The sequence below is a fragment of the Sorex fumeus genome, unplaced genomic scaffold, assembly GCF_029834395.1.
Source record: "Sorex fumeus unplaced genomic scaffold, SorFum_2.1 ptg000044l, whole genome shotgun sequence".
In the NCBI taxonomy this organism is placed as follows: domain Eukaryota; kingdom Metazoa; phylum Chordata; class Mammalia; order Eulipotyphla; family Soricidae; genus Sorex; species Sorex fumeus.
The window spans coordinates 8,367,900-8,388,206 of NW_026606101.1; the positions used below are offsets into that span (position 1 = coordinate 8,367,900).

The window sequence follows — 20,307 nt, forward strand, 5'->3', positions numbered from 1 at the left end:
ACCCAGAGTTTCAGGGGCCTGGAGCCACAGAGATAATACAGGGGGTGAGGCACCTGCCTTGCAGACATGCTTCCGGGGGCCCCGCCTTACCCCTATACAAACAGTTCCCTGAGTACCACAGGGGCCACTTCTGAGCACAGACTAGGAATGGGCCTGAGCACTGCTGCCTATGGCTCAAACCCCTTATCCCTACCAAACAGTGTTTTAGGGAGCAGGGATGTGGCTCAGTGGTAGTACACTTACCCTGCACATGTGAGGTCCTGGGGTTGGTCCCCACTCCCCACCAACATACACAGTTCTAGGTGATGTTAGTTGAACACTTACTATGTGCCTGGTAGTGGGACGTTCGCCGCCAGCAGTGTTTTATAAAGGAGGAGACGGTTTGTGAGAAATCTGATAACATCCCCAGTTGCAGAGAAGCACAGATGTTCCTATTCTAACCTCAGCCTGCACCCCTGTAAGAGACAATCAGGGAGGAGCTCTTGCCTGCTCTTTTGGGGAACCATAGGCTCACACCTCCGTCTCTGGGCCTCGATTTCCCAAAACCCCATCCCAGAAAAACAAATGTCTTGAGTCCTTCCTTGTCCAGCGAGGTAAGACAAAGCAGAGGACGCAGCCCCGCTAAAGCAGGGGAAAGGACGAAGTCCTGGGACCCAGCCCGAGCTCAGGCCTCTACCCGACACCTGTCGGAAGCCAATTCTCACCCTGCCTGGCCCAGGCCTGCATTGCACAGGAGGTCACAGGGGCTGCTGGGCCAAGCCCCTGCCAGGCACCAGGGACAGCCTGACGCTGGTGGACTCGGGGAGAATGCCGGGCTTCCAGTGGGAGGCCCCGAGTTCAACCCCTGACACTGACCCACATGCTGAATGAGATCCCAGTGACTGTGGTTTGAGAGCCACAAGCCGAAGGCAAAGTCCAGTGCCCCAAAGCTAGTGTGTGACCCCCCCACCACCACAGCCAGAGTGGAAGGAAGCAGGGAGACACTTAGGGGTGGGGGGGCGCAGTCTGTCCTACAGTCTGATAGAGGCAGATGAGTACCGAGGGGAGGAGAAAATTCCCAAGTTTTCCATCAAAAAACTTGCCATTTTCTGATGGAAAGAGGAGCGCAGGAAAAGCGCCCAGCCATTTGAGGCGGACGGACCCTTTTAAAAGCAAATGTCAGATTGAGACCTTCCTGGGGCAAAGCCTAACTGTCTCATGCCTCCTGAGACTCCTTGGGGCCCTTGTCCTTCAGGGCCAGGTTTCAGGGTGCTCAGAGAGTCCCGCTGTGGAGTGCTCCCTGTGTACAAGGAGTTTGCAGGAGGTCATCTTGCTGAATCCGACTCCAGGCCTGTCAAGCAGACATTTCTGCCCGCACCCCATTTCACAGAGGGAAACACTGAGGCCTGGAGGCCAAAAACCCCCTTGAGAGCCTCAAAGTCGGGCAGTGGCCATGGGGGGAACTTGAGACATGTCTTCCTGATCAGCAGTGGCTCACCCCATCCTTCCTCTGAGTGCTAGCCACATGCAGTGAACAGTTTTGGTGACAATGTTTGTATAATATTGTTGTGGGCAGGAGCTGGAGCAGCAGAGCCAACGCTGGGTCATGAGATCGTTCACCAAGACCCCAGAGTCAAGCACCTGCGGAAGCAGCAGATGCCTTACCTGTGTGTTCTGTGTGCAGGAGGTCTGGGTTTCTCCCCCAGAGCATCACCAGGAGCAGAGCCTGGGTGTGGCCCAAACCACTTCCTCCCTCCCAAGAAAAATAGGACAGGGGATCAGAGGGACCAGGGTCTGCAGTACCCGTCCCGCCCCTCTCCCAGAGCGTTAGGGATGAAGGGTCCGGAGCTGAGTTCTTGGAAGGTGGACTTTTCTTCCATTTGGCCCACAGTTGGGGCCCCACAGTCAGTGGGGAAAGCAACGGGAGGATAAGTGAATAGAAAGGTGGGTAGGTGGATGGATGCAGAGAGGGAGAGAGGGGTAAGGCAGGGCGAAAGGAAGGGAGGAAGGAAGGAATAAGGTGGAAAAGGAAGGAAGGAGAAAGAAAAAAGAGAAAGAAGGGAGGGAAGAAAGAAAGAAAGAAAGAAGGAAGGAAGGAAGGAAGGAAGGAAGGAAGGAAGGAAGGGAGAAAGAGATAGAAATAGAGATAGAGGAAGGAGGAGAAAGGAAGGAGGGAAGGAAGGAAGGAAAGAAGGAAGGAAGGAAGAAAGGAAGGAAGGAAGGAAGGAAGGAAGGAAGGGGGAGGAAGAGGAAAGAATACACGAATGGATAGAAAGAGAAAAGAAAGGATAAATGGATGGAAGGATGGAAAGATGGGTGAATGGATGGGTGGGTGGGTGAATGGTTGGATGGATGGTTGGATGGATGGATGGATGGATGGATGGATGGATGGAAGTAAGGATGGAAGGATAGACAGCAGGTGGTTAGCTGGATCGGGAGGGGGGTGGGACGCAGCATTATCTGGGTTTTGCTCTAGGAAGACACCGGATCAGACGGCATTTCTGTCCGTGGATCTGTCTTACGCCTCCAGAATTCTGCATCTATGTGTCTCTGCATGTCTCAGTCTAATTTTGTGTCCACAGCTTGTCTGGGAGGTGTGTGCTTACTGTGTACCTGAGATTGTGTGTGGTCTCTGTGTGGACCCTCATCTGGGTCCGTCTGGGTCTGTGTGTTGTTGCATCTCTGATTCGAATCTGATCTTGTGTGTGTGCAGGTTCGCACGTTCTATCCGTGTGTCCATACCGTGGTATCTTTCTTACGTGTGTGTGTGTGTGTGTGTGTGTGTGTGTGTGTGCACGCTTAAGCCAGGTCCACTTCTATGTGTGCTGGTTTAGTGGTGTCCCAGCTGTGAGCGCCACTGGTGTCCCCCAGGGGGCACCCTTGCTCCCTCCCTCTGGGTCCTGCCCCTGTGGGCTCAGGCTGGGCAATGGTGGCCTCCCCGTCCGTCCCCGCCTTCCCTGTCCGGCCCGCCCCTGGCCCGCCCCAGAGCGACTATAAGTTCCCCAGGCCCGGAGGTACCCACCCACAGCGGTCACTGGACCTGCCGTTGGAGGAGCCCCCTGCGGACACCATGGCTGAGGGTGAGTATGGGGCAGCCTCCCTGGGGCCCGGCAGACTTGGCAGGCTCCCCGTTCCTCCTCCCCGGCTTGGAGAGCGGCAGGCCTGCTGGGCTGGGTGAGAGGTGCCCAGGTTGGCTCCCCGTCCTAGCTGCACTTACGTCCAGTTTCTTCACTCCCCAAGCATTAACCCTGGCCTGGCTGGATCAGGTGGAGCAGCCGTCAGGACTGTCCTCCAGGGCCACTGTCACTTGCTCTTGACCACGAGGGGATGTGCGCCTGCTGAGTGTCAGGTGGCATGAGGCCATCGGGACTGTGGCCTGGCCTCCAGCACTTGGCTTCGGAGAGTCACTGACAGCTAGGGGGAGGCGTGGACAGGCTGGGTGGGGGGGGGGTCCTGGCCTCCCCAGCAGGGTGGGCTGATTGCAGGCTCCGGCTCCTTCTCTCAGGCCCTCTTCCCACCCCCAAGCTCTGCGTCCTTTGTCCTGGCCTCTGGTTGAGCCTCAGTTTCTCCTCCTGTAAGGGGCCAGGCTGTGGTCCTCAGTCCTGGGGCCGCCTCCATTCATTCCCGCCCGCCCACTCTGTGCACACACACACACAGGTGCACGGCTGTCCCTGGTTCCCGGGAGCGGTGTCTGCAGGGCAGGACGTCCCCGCACACGGGCTGCTGGACAGCCACCCTGCCAGCACCCTGAGGGAGAGCCTGCCCTGTGTGCCAAGTCCCCCCAGGGAGCTACAGGGATGGGGAAGGTGGAGAGGGCAGGGGCGGGGGTGTGGGGGCTGGCCTGACCCGCTGGCCGACTTCGGGCCACTCAGCCTGCTTATGATGCATCCACAGGTGGCACTCTTGACCTTAAGGCCGCTTCCTGTCCCCGACACCTGGACTGGGATCAGGGCTGTGGTGGCCCTCGTAGAGGCCAGTTATAATTGTCCCCTCGCTGCCATGGCCAGATCAGTTCCTACAGACATTCCATGGGCCTGGCCGACCTCAGTCTCATCTAAGACAGGACGCTGGTGATTCTAGACCCAGAGTCTCGGCCCTGTGGAGCTAGGCGCGCTTTCCAGAAATGCGTCTGCAGACAGTAGCATAACACGAGAAACGCCCCCCTGGCGGAGGGACAGGCACCGACCAACCCTTCAGGGTGCCCAGGTCACAGGGGCCGTTCCCTTGCTGTAGAAAGTCCCTGGGGTCCGGCTCTCCCTCAGACCCTAGCGGGCTGATAGAGGGGTCTCTCTTGTGGTCACAGGGGCACCAGTCTTCCCCAAAGTCACCTCCTCGGGAGGACATCTCAGGGAGCACGGTGCAGGGTGGGTGGAGTGTGGGTAGAAAGTGGGGTGAGAACGCAGGGCTGTGCTGTGAGGGGGTGCTTATAGCAGAGGCCCCAGGAGCACAGCCCAGGGCCCGGGAAAGCACCCCAAGGGCCTGACCCACGCCTTGTGGTGGAATGTCGCCCCCATACGCCCCCCCAAGCACCACCAGAATTAACCCTCCCAGACACAGGGGTGGGAGGAGAAACCCCTCCGGGTATTCCCCCCACCCCAGCCTCCCCCAGGAAACTACAAGCCTGGATTCAAATCCCAAAGCCCCCTTGGCCAGGCCCCACTGCCAAGCCAAAGAGGTGCCACCTGTGGGCGCGGCACTGCCGGGCAGCGGGGGTTGAGCTCATTCACCGAGAAGCCTCTGGCAGTCCTGGCCCTTGTTTGTGTTCAGCTGGAGCACAGGATCAAAGGACCCTTCTGCAGAGGGTCAAGTCCCCAGCCCAGGCGTCAGTTGGACCGTAGACACTGCAGGTTCCGTCCCCCTGCTCTGCCCACTGACTCTCGCACCCTACCCTCTCACCTGTCCTGACCTTAGCTGCATGAATCTGCCGAGTTTGCCAAGAGCTGTGCTTCCCTCTGGCACCAGGCTGGGTGACCAGCCCCTCTCCCCGCCGAGGTCTTCAGCTCCTTTGACAGCAGCAGGGAGGATTTGCACAAACCAAGCTCTGCCTGGGGCAGTCCGGAGGGAAGAGTGTCTCCAGCCTCCTCTCCAGTGAGGTCTGAACCTCACAGTTGCCCTTGGAGGCTTCGGGAAGGGAAGTGCACAGAGTGAGACATAACTGTCCAGCATCACACAGCAGCAAACGCAGATGCACCAACCCTTAAGCCCCGTCGTTCCAACCTCTTATGACAGGTCCTTGGAGAGAGTTCAGGGGTTGAGGTACTTGCCTCACACGTGGTGACCCCAGCTCCATCTCCAGCCCCACATGTGATCCCTGAGCACTGCCAGGAGTGATTCCTGAGCACAGATCCAGGGAGAAGCCCTGAGAAGTACCCGTGTGACCCAAGTACCACCCCCTCCCCCAATATGTAAAAACTCAGACCCTCTTATTATGGAGAATAGTGAAGGTGCCTGAGTGGAGTGAATAGTTTATCTGTGTTCCCATCACGCAGTTCTTCTTTTTCGCTTTTTTGGGTCACACCCGGCAATGCTCGGGGGTTACTCCTGGCTCATGCACTCAGGAATTACTCCTGGCAGTGCTCAGGGGCCCATATGGGATGCTGGGAATCAAACTCAGGTCGGCCGCGTGCAAGGCAGACGCCCTTCCCGCTGTGCTATCGCTCCAGCCCCCTATCATGCAATTCTAATCACCACCAGCCCACAGCCTCCTGCTTCCTTCAGCTGCCCCCTAAAGGTTGGGAGCAAATCCCAGATATTTCATTACATCATTGGCAAATATTTCAAAGGAAAAGAACTGTCTCCTGAGGGCCAGAGAAATAACTCAAAGCGCTGGAATGTAGACCTGCCTGGCAGAGTCCCCAAGTTTGACCCCCTCAGCACCGCACGATCATCCAACCATGGTTTTAGAGCTCAACCACCCCAAACTCTCCTTTTTAGACACAGATTAACCAAAATTCTTTAATTCATCGTGATGCTCTCAGAGTTGTTTTCCTGTCGTCTTGTGCGTGTGATAAGTGGTTTGTTTCCCTTCAGTTTGGTCCTGATGCTTCTCTGCTAGCTCTGTGCTCAGGGGTCACTCCTGGTGGGCTTGAGGGACCATATGTGGTACCGGGGATCGAATCCAACTCAGCCGCGTGCAAAGCAAGCTCCCGGCCCTCTGTCCTATTGCTCCAGTCATTAATAGATGTTTCAAAATAGCTTCTTGCTGTGTGTTCTCACACAGGGATTCCCCTGCATCTCCAGCTGATGTGTGTACTTGGCAACTTCCCCTCTGGAGAAGCCCGTGTTCTCTTTTGAACACCTTGGTCTTTGTTTCTCACTGTCTCCCTGTCTTTCTCTGTGTGTCTCTCTTTGTCTCTCTCCTCCCTCTCTCCCTTCATATTCCTTTAATAAGTGTTTTTTCTTTTTTTTTTTTTTACCACACATGCCAGTGCTTGAGGCTTCCTCCTGGCATTGCTTGAGATCATACATGGTTCCAGAATTGAACCAGGACTGGTCCCCTGCAAGGGACGAGCATCTTATCCACTGAACTATCTCTCTGGCCCCAATAAAACTATTTTACTTTTTTATATAAAATATTAAAATTCAGGGGCTGGAGCAATAGCACAGCGGGTAGGGCATTTGCCTTGCACGCAGCCAACATGACCGACCCGAGTTCGATTCCTCCGCCCCTCTCGGAGAGCCTGGCAAGCTACCGAGAGTATCTCACCCGCATGGCAGAGCCTGGCAAGCTACCCGTGATGTATTCGATATGCCAAACACAGTAACAACAAAGTCTCTTGATGGAGACGTTACTGGGCCTGCTCGAGAAAATCGATGAACAATAGGAGGACAGTGACAGATTAAAATTCAGATAACTTAGAATGGCTTTTATTTCGTTTTTAATCAATAGGTTCTCCCTTCACTCTTTCCTTCCATTTTTCTCTCTTTTCATGTTAAACACTCTAAACCGCTGCCCAGTTAAAAACTTAACTCCAATTGTATCACCCAGCTAAATATTCTGGATTTCCTGGGACATCTCCACACTCTACAACACTGATAGACCAGTTACTACTGGCTTAGCACACCAGATAGGATGGGATGTAATGTAGAAAGCGACCATTCTCACTAACAAAACATGAATACAGAAGGCTGAGCCTTAAACGACATCTTAGTAATCCCCCACACAAGGACTTAATGTCTCCTTGGTGAGATACAATAATTTACTTTTTTTTTAGAAAATTTTTTTAATCATTCTGTTATCAAATTATTGATAACAAGCAATATAAAATAAATTTTTGTGGGCAAAATAAAATAAATTATGGGGGCAGTCTTGAGAGGTGGGTGGGAAAATGGGAGACAATGGTGGAGGGAAGGTGACCATGGAGGAATTGGTGTTGGAATATTGAATATCTAAACAAACCATCGTGAACCACTTTGTAAACCACAGTGTTTGCATAACGTTTATGTATAAAAGGGGGAAAGTTGCATAAGTAGGCCTTATCTATCCCGCGTAGACTCCAAACTATGTTAGCACAGAAAGATAATACAAATAATACTTTCCATGTTGAAAGAAAGTGGATCCTTGGCTGTCTCTTTCCCGGGTGTGGATCTCATCGATCACATCCTGGTTCTGCGTTTATCGTTTTCCTCCATTCTCTGTGCCACCTGTGGGCGCGGCACTGCCGGGCAGCGGGGGTTGAGCTCATTCACCGAGAAGCCTCTGGCAGTCCTGGCCCTGTAAATTGAAAATCAAAGCTAAAAGGCGAGCAGGTGTGATTAGCGTGTGCCAAATACCCCGTGTTCGGTGTTCAGAGGCCGCAGCCCGCCGAGCTGGGAAGTGGTGCTCGGGCCCATGGTGCTCCAAGGCAGCAGTGTGGGCCTAGGGATGCCCAGTGAGGTCCCTGGGACCCCACCCGCAGTGCTGGGCAGGGCCAGAGGGGCCAGGGATTGAACTCATGCATGCGGGGGGACTTGAACTCTCTTCCAGACTCTGCCTCTGTTTCCAAAACCCAAAGAACCTTCCAGGATGACACACTAACCTTCCAGGATGACTTACTAGCTCCCTGTTTGGGGAGCCCTTATCCAAGTTTTTATACTGAGCCGGTCACTGTCCTGAGATTCCCACCACTATTCCCGGGAGGTGAGTCCCGCTGTTTCCCTCTGCTCGGAGGGGAAACGGAGGTTCACTGAAGCCGAGCTGCCTGATGCCACACGGCCGAGCGACCGCCAGGAAACAACCCGGGCATTAACCTTTAGGGAGACGTAGATCCTGAGAGAGGGCTCACAGGGCAGGAGCCAAGACTTGCATTTGGGAACCCCGGGTTTGAGTCCCGGCCCCACATGTCCCTGCACCACTGGGAGTGACCCCCAAGTCCCTAAGCGCTGCTGGGTGTAACCCCAAAAACAAAGAAGAAGGAGGAGGAGGAGGAGGAGAAGGAGAGGAAGATGTGGAGGAAAGGAGGAGAAGGAGGAGGAGGAAGATGTGAAGGAGGAGGAGGTGAAGAAGGAGGAAGTGGAGGAGGAGGAGAAGGAAGAGAAGGAAGAGAAGGAGATAGAAGAGGAGGAGGAGGAGGAGAAGGAGGAGGAGGACGTGGAAGAGGATGTGAAGGAGGAGGACATTGAGAAAAAGAACGTGAAGGAGGAAGAGGAGGAGGTGGTGGAGGAGGAGGAAGAGGAGGAGAAGAGGAGAAGAGGGAGGAGGAGGTAGAAGAGGAGGAGGAGGAGGAGGAGGAGGAGGAGGAGAAGGAAGAGAAGGAGATAGAAGAGGAGGAGGAGGAGGAAGAGGAGGAGAGGAAGATGTGGAGGAAAGGAGGAGAAGGAGGAGGAGGAAGATGTGGAGGAGGAGGAGGTGAAGAAGGAGGAGGTGGAGGAGGAGGAAGAGGAGGAGAAGAGGAGAAGGAGGAGGAGGAGGTAGAAGAGGAGGAGGAGGAGAAAGAGGAGGAGGAGGAGGAGGACATGAAGGAGAAAGAGGAGGAGGAGGAGGAGGAGGAGAAGGAGGAGGAAAGGAGGACATGGAGGAGGAGGAGGCTTGCCCTAGCTGAGGGCAGGGCCAGGCTGGCTCCGGGGCTGCGCCCATGCCGCGTGCTGGGCTCACGTGGCCCCCCTGTCTCCACAGAGCTGGTGCTGGAGCGGTGTGAGCTGGAGCTGGAGGCCAACGGCCGAGACCACCACACGGCTGACCTGTGCCGGGACAGGCTGGTGGTGCGGCGCGGGCAGTCCTTCTGGCTGACGCTGTACTTCGAGGGCCGGGGCTACGAGGCCAGCGTGGACACACTCACCTTCACTGTGACCACAGGTGAGGATGCCCCATGCCCCCCCCCACTGTCCGCCCTGCATGCCCAGAGAGTGGAGGTGCCGCCCTAGGACCCCCAGTCTGGTCTAGGACATGGACACTAGGTGCGGGTGAGCGTCCTCCCTGCCGTGCGGTCAACAGAACTCTGTCCAGTTCACCCCCACGCACACCCACCCGGCCTCTGGGCTCAGCCCGAACCTGGTCTGCTGCTGGCCAGAGCCCACCCTGTCCACAGTTCCTTCTCCAACCCTGGGGCTTGGGAGCTGCACAGACAGACTTGCGTTCTGGTTGGAACTGGGTCACCTCCCTGCTGTGTGATCCCAGCAAGTGGCTTGGCCTCTCTGAGCCCAAGTTTCATCCAGTGGAGCATTAATCAAGGGCCTGCAGGGAGTGTCCTGGAGACCTCAGGACTGTGGCTGGCCCTGCTCCAGGGGACACGAGACTCCTCGCCCCAGATGCCCAGTGCTGAACCCCTTTGCTCCGAGTTCCTAGGCAAGTGACAACGGGTTGGTTTGATTTGTGCTGGGAGTCCCTCCCTCAAGCCAGCAAGGGGCCACCTAGAGGTGGGCAAGGCCTAGTTGAGGTTTTGGGGCAGAAAGGGTGCGAGAGCTGGACGTGGTGTGCCTGGCTGGGGCCCAGTTACCTGGACGCACTCTGATAAGGCTTATCAGGGCCCGCAGGCAGGATATCCCCCCAACCCTTTCCTCCCGCCCGCCCCTCCTGGCCGGGACATGCTCACCAGGGCACCCTCCCTCCCTCCCACCCCCGCAACCCCAGATTGTGGAAACCTTCCCACCTCCCAAAAAAAGTCCCGGTCCTCAGGTCTCAGTTTCCCCCCCGCCCCCGCACAGGGCACAGCTGGGACGCACCAGCTCAGGGACACTTCCCACTCGGGGCGCCCCGAGACCTCCCAGCCAGGAAGCACATTGTGGCCCATTGTACGGGTGGGAACACAGAGGCTCAGAAAGGTCCAGGTGCTTGTGTGGCCCCTGTAAGTCCAGGACGAGAGGGGATTCAAGCCCTGACCTCCTGGGCCGGCCCCAAGCCCCGGCTCTTTGGCTCTCAGCTTCTTCCGTCCCCCTCAGACCAGCCTGCCTGCTCCGCCCTGAAGCCAGGGTCTCTCTGGCCTCTGCCCTGCTCACTCCCCAGCCCCTGGGTCAGGCCGCCTCCAGGGCCCCAGCACTCTGGGGACACTGAGTCACTCCCGGGCAGGGCAGGACCGGTGGGGAGGCCCGAGAGACAATGGGAGGAAGTCCAGCTTCTCCGTCCCCAGCTGGGCTCAGGGCAGGGTCAGCCTTGGGTTGGCCCGGCCGCCCTGCTCCTTTCTACGGACAGTCTTGCTCCACCTCACCCACCTTTTCGGGGAAACTGAGGTCCAGAGAGAGAGAAAACAGGGACAGATCAGGTCGGTCAGAGAATAGGGGGCGTGGCCTGGCCTCATCTATGCCCCCACCATCCCAAACTGCCCCCAGCTATGTTAGGGTGGCCACTGTGTTAGCAGCACAGGAGACAAACAGCACCCCAGTTCCAGGAGAAGGCTCTGGGGGTTCCGGGATGGGAAGGGGGTCAGGCTCAGGAGGGAAAGACACTTCCCCAGCGGATAGATGGCTTTTCTCTGGAAGCTTCCTGTCTCACCCACCCCGCCCCTGTTGCATGGTCTTGGACAGCGGCCAAGCCTGCCCCGGTGTCCAGCGTCAGCCCTGCCCAGAGTGGCCGTGGTATTGCCCGCCCCCCCCCCAAAAGTCCCAAGTGGCACCACGTGCAGGAGTTTTCAAAGGGAGTTTACGTGAGCAGTCCCAGGGCCCACAGCACAGCCCGGCCTCAACTAGCCACACCCACGGGCTGAGGAGGACAGCAGGTGTCAAGGTGGACGTGTGTATGTTGGGAAACATTCCTGACCTGCCCTGGGGTGTGGCCGGGTGACTGGCTGGAAGGCTTGACCAGGGAGACTGATAACGGGTCATCCTGGCAGGCACATTTCTGGGAATGGAAGGGGGTGTCCCGGCAGGCACATTTCTGGGAATGGAAGGGGGTGTCATCCCTCGGGGCAAGACAGTCCTGGCTCATGGGGACATCTGCGACCCCAAAGCATCCCACCCCCTCAGCCTCACTTTCCACTCTGGAAAATGATTTCTACTCCCATTCTCAAAATCTAGTTTTGGGACTGAGCTTTTGTTACTTGTATTATTCCTGTGTGTGTGTGTGTGTGTGTATGTGTTTTTAAAATTTTAAAATAAGGGTCTCCCCAGGGGTCTCTGGGGACCCTCGGGCACTCTGTGGTGAAGCACTGATGTGTGTGTAGACCACCAGGTGGTGTTTGGGGGACCATGCAGTGCCCAGGCTAGAACTCAGGCACAAGAGGCATGTGCTTCCCCGACCCCGCCCACCCCACCCCCCGACCCTCAGCTATCTCTGGGCCCTGAAACTTTGATTTTTAGTGATTCATTTTTTGAGGGGGGATCACTCCCGGTGATGCACAGGGGTTACTCCTGGCTCATGCACTCAGGATTTACTCCTGGTGGTGCTCTGGGGACCATATGGTATGCTGGGAATTGAACCCGGGTTGGCCATGTGCAAGGCAAATGCCCAACCCGCTGTGCTCCAGCCCTTTCGTGATTCTTTATCTTGTTTTTGTTTGGGGGCTCCAAATCTGGTGGACCTCAGGACTTACTGCTGGCCCTGCACTTAGGAATTATTCCTGGTGGTGCTCAGGGAACCCTTGGAATGCTGGGAATCGAACCCAAGTCAGCCGTGTGCAAGGCAAATGCCCTATCTGCTTAACCATCGCTCCAGCCCCTGATTTTTAATGATTCCCTTTGAAGATACTTTTTGAAGATTCTTTCTGACGAGGATAATTCACTTCACTGCACACTCACTGGTCACAGCTGGAAGCTCTTTGCCTCTCAGGAACTCTCTCAGACGTGCTAGGTGGGCTCTGTGGCAGATAAACAAGACGTTTGTTTATTGAAGCAAACCATGAGTCAGACGTGTGCTGGCCTGGGGACGTATGCCTTTCGTCATCACGGCCTAGAAGGTTCTATTGCAATTGGCTTCATTTTTACAGATGGAGAAACCGAGGCACGGAGATGCCAACCACCTCTCCTAAAACCCCAGAGTTTATTTCCCGGTGGGAATCAGACCCTCTCGGGCGCAGAATCAAAGACAATTCTCTTCTTTGATGAGAAAACTGCAGATCAGAGAGGCCTGAGGCTTTATAGCTCAGGTCACACAGCTTTCAGGGCCAGGATGGGCCGAAGGGTGTGGGAAGTGGGAGACCAGGCTGGTCCTCAGGTCCCAGTGCTGCCTGAGTGTCTCCGAAAAGGCCAGCTCTATAAATCAGGTACATCGAAGGCTGACAGCTGGTTCCTGGCACCCACATGGGAGGCCTGTGTCATGCCTGTTAGTTCATGGTTATATTTGGGCTGGACGTGGGTGGGGCTGGTGGTGGGGAGGAGGGGGTGGGCGTTGGGCGGGCCCCTCGGAATCAAGCCCCCCCTGTGTCAGCAGTGGGTGGGCAGGACTGTGGGGAGAAGAGGGAAGAATAAAAATAAACCGTCCTGGGCAGACGTCCAACCCAGTGAGAAGGTTCTGTTTCTCCTTTGCACGCCGTGTCCAGAGAGGGCAACCAGCCAGTCCACAGCAGTGACTCAGAGCCACTGCCGGGGCGGTGCACACCCTCCCCTCACCTGAGACTGCCGCACCCCTCCCCCCTGCATCCCACAGCCCCACGCCACACAGGGGCCGTCAGAAATGAGGCGCGCACTGCCTCAGAGTCCTGGGACCACCTCGGGAGACCCCGTCTCTGAGCTGCTTCCTTTTGTCCTTGTCCTTAAGACATCTTCACAGAGTTGTTTCAGGCATAGTGTTCCAACATCAGTCAGGGCCCCGGTGTCCCCGGGTCCCTCCTACCCTGTTCTGTCCCCTTAGTCGGCATTTAATAAATTTCTTTTCTTTTTTGGGGGGGGGGTCACACCCAGCGATACTCATGGCTCTGCACTCAGGAATTACTCCTGGTGGTGCTCGGGGGACCCTATGGGATGCTGGGAATCGAACCCGGGTCAGCCATGTGAAAGGCAAACACCCTACCCGCTGTGCTATTGCTCTGGCCCCAATGAATTTATTTTCTGTTGCTTACCTGAGTCTGCGAGGAAATCCCATGACCTGAGGAAAGTAGAGGTGTACTGCAGAAAGAGTGTGTGTGGGGGGGGAGAGGGCACATCGGCTCCTAGGGACCACCAGGATAGCAGCAAGGGGGCTCTGGGGCAGCCCTGCTCTGCTCCCCGCTGCCCGGCGGAGGAAGCTGAAGCTCATTATCCGAGTCCCCGTGTAGTGAGGGGTGAAGTACCCAGCCCGGGGCACCCCCACCCACGCCCCTGGCACGTGCCCAGCCCCGTCCTGACTCCAGCCCCGCTCTCTCCTCCGCAGGCCCGGTGCCCAGCCAGGAGGCCTGCACCCAGGCCCGCTTCCCCTTGTCCGAAGTCGAGGAGCAGGGGACCTGGGCGGCCACGGTGGTGGACCAGCAGGAGGGAGTCCTGTGGTTACGAGTCAGCAGCCCGGCCAATGCCCCCGTGGGCCTGTACAACATGACCCTGGACACCTCCACCGGCTACCAGGGCTCAAGCTTCATGCTGGGTCACTTCGTCCTGCTCTTCAACGCCTGGTGTCCAGGTGAGTGTGAGGAGCAGGGGGGTGGTGGGAGAGGGGGAGGGGGGCAGGGAGGGCCCCAGGATGCTGCCTCGAAACTGCTCGAAACTCTGAGGGTCTTGTTTGTGCCCTTCCGTAGACTCAGCACCTCAGAGGCCAGCCTGGCCTGGCCCGGCCCGGCCAACATCACACAGCTCCAAGAACTGGCACCCACTGCCAGAGGTCAGCCCGTTCCCGCCCCCATGGCCCCAGGAACTGGGCACAGAGGCGCTGGGCTCAGGAGGTGCCCACTCCGGCACCCAGTGTCCAACTGACACCAGGGTCAGGTCCCTGCTTTGCATTGTGTGTAGAAGGGGTCACACGTGGTGGTGCTGGGGGTGATGTAGTGTGGTGTTTGTTGATGATTTGGCTCTCCCGGTTCAGTGCTCAGACCTGGTGCAACGGTGCTGGGTGTCCCCAGGGCCTTTCCCGCTGGGCAGTGCTAGACTGACCATGCGCTGCTGGGTTCCACTGACCAGGCCCCACATGCCAGGTGTGTGTTCCACCTCTTTAGCTGTACTTCCAGCCCTGGTTCCGTTTAAAAATCTCCCCAGATTGGGGCCGGAGTGATAGTCCAGTGGGGAGGGCATTTGCCTGGCATGCAGCTGACTCGGGTTCGATTCCCAGCATCCCATAGGGTCCCCCAAGCACCACCAGGAGTAATTCCTGAGTGCAGAGCCAGGAGTGACCCCTGAGCATCACTGGCTGTGGCCAAAATAAATAAATAGATCTCCCCAGGCGACTCAGAGGTGACTCAGAGGCTGTGTGCAGGCTTGACCTGCAGAGGCCGGGGGGCAGCCCCTAGCGCTGGACGAGTCTCCAGGACTGACACCTGAGCACAGAGCTAGGAGCAGGGTACAGCCCAAAGCCAAAAATCAGATCAAAGAAACAAATCTCGCCGGATGGACCCGAGGGGGTGCCAAGGGGTGGGCCAGCCTGGAAAGTGGGTCACTTAAGTGCCTCCTTAGACACTCTGGGTGTTCCCTCAGGAGCAGAAATTTCAGCTGACCAGCACCTACTCCTCCGGAGTCACTCAACTGCCCGGGGCCACTCACTGCTTGAGGCTTTTCTCCGCTTGGGAGAGTCCCACAGCATGTTTGAGCAAAAAGAGTTGTTTATTTTCTCTTTTCCTAAGTTTGGCTTTTATTTATTTGCTCATTTATTATTTGGAGGCACACCCAGCGGTGCTCAGAGGTTCCTCCCAGCTCTGCACTTGGGAATCACTCCTGGCAGGACTCAGGAGACCATCTGGGGTGTTGGGGGCTGAACCTGGGTCGGCTACACGCATGGCTAAAACCCTCCCTGCTGTTCTGTCTCTCTGGCCCCCATTATTATTATTATTTATTTGTATTTGCTTTTTGGGTCATATCTGGCAGCGCACAAAGGTTACTCCTGGCTCATGCACTTAGGAATTACTCCCGGCAGTGCCCAGGGGACCCTATGGGATGCTGGGAATCGAACCCGGGTTGGCTGCATGCAAGTCAAACACCCTACCTGCTGTGCTATCGCTCCAGCCCAGCATTTAATCTCTAACTGCAAGAGTAAGCCGAGAGAATCTCCTCTCCAGAAAAGGTTGCAGTGCCCCAGAGAAAGAGCACCCTTCTTGCATCCCCCTTAGGAGGCTCGGGGCTGACTGGCCTCAGAACTGGGGCACGTGTAGGTGGCCTGGTCATCTTAGGGGCTGCTCTTAAACTTGAAAGGGGGAGATGCTGAAGGGCTGAGCATGGATGTTGCATGAAGGAGCCCCAGGCTCCCTCCCGTCCCCCGAGCACCGCATGACCAGGAGCCCCGTCAGCCTCCAGGCTTTGAGCTTCAGAGCAAGGGCCGGGAGGGAGTCCCTGCGTCCTATCTTTCTGGAAGTTTCCTTCACTCAGCCCCCACCCTGGCCTGAAGTCAGCACGCTGTGTTGAAACGCACGCCCTCCCTGACTCAGGGGCTCTGTGCCCCATTCAGTGGCTTCTGGGAACAGAGGCGCTCACGGCTGGCACCACACAACCTCTCGTCTCCCACACCCGCAGCGAGCCCAGTCCCGCTGGGCAGCCCTGCCTCAATGCCTCCACCTGACTGCCTCCCAGGGTTTCAGAGTTCAGAGCACTGGAGCGCACTTCTGGGGCAAGTCCCTGGAGGGTCAGCCAACAGCAGGGTGACGGGTGCCCTGCAGCCCGAGCAGGCGGGGGTCATGGGGAGCAGGAAGCTGGACTTCCTGGGGGTTGTGGGTAGGGGGACACTGGGTGAGAATAGTGCTGCCCCCCAGGGGAACACTGGGCATGGGTCAGCCTGTGGCACAAGCCCATGTCCCCGAGCTCAGACAAGGACAGGATTTGGGAACCACACACAGAGCTGGTTCTAGGGGAGGCCCTGACTCCACCCCCCCCCCCCCCCAACCAGGCTGAGCCCTGCGCAGGGCCTTCCTGGGACCCAGTGACGAGCGCCACGCTCCTTCCTACCGCCCAACGCCCTGGGCCTTCCGTGGGCTTTCTCTCTCCTCCTCTCCACCCGACGCTGATTCACTGCTGCCTTGTTTGTTTATCTGACGGCTAATTATTGCCTTGCACTGCCTCAGAGCCCGTCCCCGTCCTCTGCACACTGGCTTCCCCTCTACAGAACAAGCGGAGGCATCTGGGCGCTGCCGGTGGGTGGCCTGATTACTGGGCACAGCACCCGGTGCCCACCCAGGAAATGGTTTTATTTCTCTTAAACTTGGAAGGAAAGGGCCGGGGAGATACTCAAAGGACGGGAGCTGGAGCCTGCTAGCATGGGGCAGTTTCCTGGGTCTGCACGGCAGCTGGGGAACCCCAAACCAGGAGCAGGAGGAAAAGGGAACATTTGGATCAGACTATTTCCTTCCTTCCTTCCTTCCTTCCTTCCTTCCTTCCTTCCTTCCTTCTTTCCTCCCTTCCTCCATTCCTTCCTCCCTTCCTTCTCCTCCCTCCCTTTCTTCCTTCCCTTCCTTCCTTCCTTCTCTCCTTTCCTTTTCTTCTTTTCTCTCCCCCTGTCTCCCTCCCTCCCTCCTTCCCTCCCTCCCTCCCTCCCTCCCTCCCTCCCTCCCTTCCTTCCTTCCTTCCTTTCTCCCTCCCTCCCTGTGATTCTCTGCAGTCTGGTGTCCAGTGCAAAGGCACTCAGGTCCTGCGGTGGCGGGGGTACCCAGGCCCCCTCAGCAATACTCGGGAGCCTTCAGGGCTGCACCTGGTAATGTGGGGGACCATATGGTGCCAGAATGGGACCGAGGTCAAGCGCCCTCTCTGTGCCTCCTGGCTGTTGGGCAGCTTCTTAAAAATACATTAATGTGTCATCGTTATCTCAGTGGGGCTATCAAGTCGACCTTCTTTCTTCCTTCATTATTATTTTTTAATAGATTTTTTTTTATAGTCTGGGGTCCACTAAAGTCAGCTCTGGGTTCACTCCCCAGCCTCAGTTTCTTCGTCTGTGAAGTGGGGCGGGTGAGAGCAGACTGACCGCAGGCTCCTGCTGCCGGGGTCCACCCCCTTCTCTGTCCTCCACTGTCCCGAGCAGCCCTGCAGCTGGGACATGGTCCAGACAGTGCTCAGGGGCAGCTCAGCAGGGCCCCAGCCCCTCGTGCTCCTTCCACTGGCCAGCCGGTCTCTGAGCCTAAACGTATCCTGCGCAGACTTCAGCAGTGTGGGAATAGAGCACCACGGGGGAAGTGGCCAGCCCAGCAGAACTGCGAGTGACTCCAGGCCCAGTACTCCTCTGTTTCTTATCTATTTCCCCATCTGAAATATTTTCATTCTCTTTTTATGTAAAAAAAAAAATTGGAGCTACACTCAGCAGTGCTCAGAGCTTACTCCTGGCTCTGTGCTCAGGGATCACTTCTGGCAGGATCAGGAAACCATATCGGGTCCCCCAGGGATCAAGTCCAGGTCATCTGCGTGCAGGGTGAGAGCCCTACCCCTGTACTCTCACAATGCGGGGCACCGGAAATAGAACAGGGCAAGCAGTTTTATTTATTTATTGTTGGGAGAGACTTGAACCACACCCAGTGGTACTCTGGCGCTACTCCCAGCTCTGTGCTCAGGAGTTGCTCCCAGTGGCGCTCAGGGGAACTTGGGTACCAGAAATTAAACCCAGGTCGGTCTCATGCAAGGCAAACACCTAATGCCTCTGCTGCCTGGCCCTTGAAAATAGGAGCCTTAGTTTTCCCTTCTGTAAAATGGGAGTTTGAGAGGCCAGGTCCACATAGGGTGTGGTGGGAAGGAAACAGGTCCTCAGATGCCATAATTTGTCACAGATCCTGGCCCGCGGCCAGTGCCGGTGCCACAGCCCTTATCTCACTGACCTGGGCTTACTCACTCAGATTAGCCTTTCCTGATGACTAGATAGAAGGGCTCCCGGGCCCAGGAAGTGGGCAGCCCCAGGGCCCGGTGAGCGGGAACCTGGGGCGCCACGAGACACAGTGCTGAGCCCCGTCCTTGCACCCGCAGCGGACGCTGTGTACCTGGAGTCGGAGGAGGAGCGGCGGGAGTACGTGCTCATGCAGCAGGGCTTCATCTACCAGGGCTCGGCCAAGTTCATCAATAGCGTCCCCTGGAACTTCGGGCAGGTAGGACACCCCGCGGGGCGGGCAGAGCTGGGCCCTGGCCCCGCCCCAGCCAGAGATAGCGGGCATTCCTGCTGGATATTCAGAGGTGCCAGGCCCGGCCCTGAGTCACACAGCAGAGGGTTCCCTCCCCCCTCTCCCCCAGGGAACAGCAAGCAGCCTGGGCCCACGGCAGGGGAAGAATGAGGGGTCCTCTGGGGAGTGGTGGAGCTGGTGGGAATTTACTCCCAGGCAGAAAAGGGAGTGTTCAAGGCCATATTTCAAACCAGTATGCAGTGATTGCTTGGCAGAAATACTTGTTTTATTTGGTTTATTTATTTATTTATTTATTTATTTATTTATTTTTGGCTTTTCTGGGTCACACCCAGCGATGCACGGGAGTTATTCCTGGTTCATGCATTCAGGAATCACTCCTGGCAGTGCTTGGGGGAACATATGGGATGCTGGGAATCGAACCTGGGTCGGCCGCGTGCAAGGCAAACGCCCTACCCACTGTGCTATTGCTCCAGCCCCAGTTTTTGATTTTTAACTGATTTTTATTTAAAAAAAAATAACACCGTGCTTTACAAAGTTGTTCATTATACAGTTGATTCAAGCGTTGAGTGTTCCAACACCACCGGTGGGACCTTCCCTCCACCAATATACCCAGTTTCCCTCCCGATCCCAGCCTGCCCCCCTTTGGCACATAGCAAATTTACTTTCTATTGCTTATTCCTACAAGACTTGAAGAATTGGCAAACAGAATGATTGGAAAATAAATCAGGACTGGCCAATTAGTTGGCAGACCCTTGTCATGAGCCTAGGCGGTTATCCAGACTAGCGGTCCTACTGGACTGCATATCGATCGCAATCACGATCACGATCATCCTGTTGTTGGTCGATTGCCTCGAGCAGGCACCAGTAACATCTCCTTCGTCCTAGCCCTGAGATTTTAAAAAATGCCATAAAAGGTAAGGTAAAGGCCCTCCCGTTGATCGTCGATTTGCTCGAGCGGGCCCAGTAACGTCTCCATTGGAGACTTTGTTGTTACTGTGTCTGGCATATCGAATACGTCACGGGGAGCTTGCCAGGCTCTGCCGTGCGGGCGAGATACTCTCGGTAGCTTGCCGGGCTCTCCGAGAGGGGCGGAGGAATCGAACTCGGGTCGGCCATGTTGGCCGCTTGTAAGGCAAACGCCCTACCCGCTGTGCTATCGCTCCAGCCCAGGCTTTTTCAGGGTTAGAAGAATGAGACCCATGATCGTTACTGGTATTTGGCAGATAGGGTATGCCATGGGGAGTTTGCCAGACTCTGCCGTTTGGGCAGGTTACATTCGGTAACCTGCCAGGTTGTCCAAAGTAAAAATGAGATAATAAGATGTCACTTCTGGGAGCTGGATTTTATAGTCTCTGGATCTTGGCCATTGATGGGATTACACGGCGCTGGGGGTCAGTTGGTAGGTGTGACCCCCGCCTACTGGAAGATGGAGGATCTGGGTGGAGGATGCTCAGCCCCGATCCCAGCAGGGTTGGAGATCTCTGCTCTGGGACCCGCATGCCTTTGTTTCTCTGCTGGTACCTTCATTCGTGTGGAGAGTAGTCTCAGCATGGTTGTGGCTGGTTCTGGAGGTCTTTGGCTACCGGAGCTCTACTCGGGGCAGGGAGGGAAACTCAACCTGCCCCCACTCCAAGGGGCCCTGGCTAGCAGGAGACTCTGCATATAGACTACAGAATATCTGTGGAAGCACCATGCTCAAGCCCAGCTTGGGGGCCCAGACCCCCTAATTTCGGATGCAGTGGGTCTAGGTGGGCCCGGAGCATCTGTCTTTGGCTTCTTC

General features: G+C 56.6%; 1 protein-coding gene across 2 annotated transcripts in view; it reads left to right on the top strand.

Annotated features, from left to right (window-relative positions):
- Positions 1-2,992: 2,992 nt before the first annotated feature.
- Positions 2,993-20,307, top strand: part of TGM2 (transglutaminase 2) — a 37,585-nt gene continuing 20,270 nt past the window's right edge. The window contains exons 1-5 of one of the 2 annotated variants that reach the window (XM_056121656.1): positions 3,020-3,059; positions 7,946-8,098; positions 9,074-9,253; positions 13,676-13,918; positions 18,376-18,494. In XM_056121656.1, the coding sequence (XP_055977631.1) occupies positions 3,050-3,059; positions 7,946-8,098; positions 9,074-9,253; positions 13,676-13,918; positions 18,376-18,494 (705 nt within the window). In that variant the 5' untranslated portion in view covers positions 3,020-3,049. Of the gene's footprint in view, positions 3,060-7,945; positions 8,099-9,073; positions 9,254-13,675; positions 13,919-18,375; positions 18,495-20,307 lie in introns of both variants that reach the window. The other variant, XM_056121657.1, reaches the window with a different exon arrangement.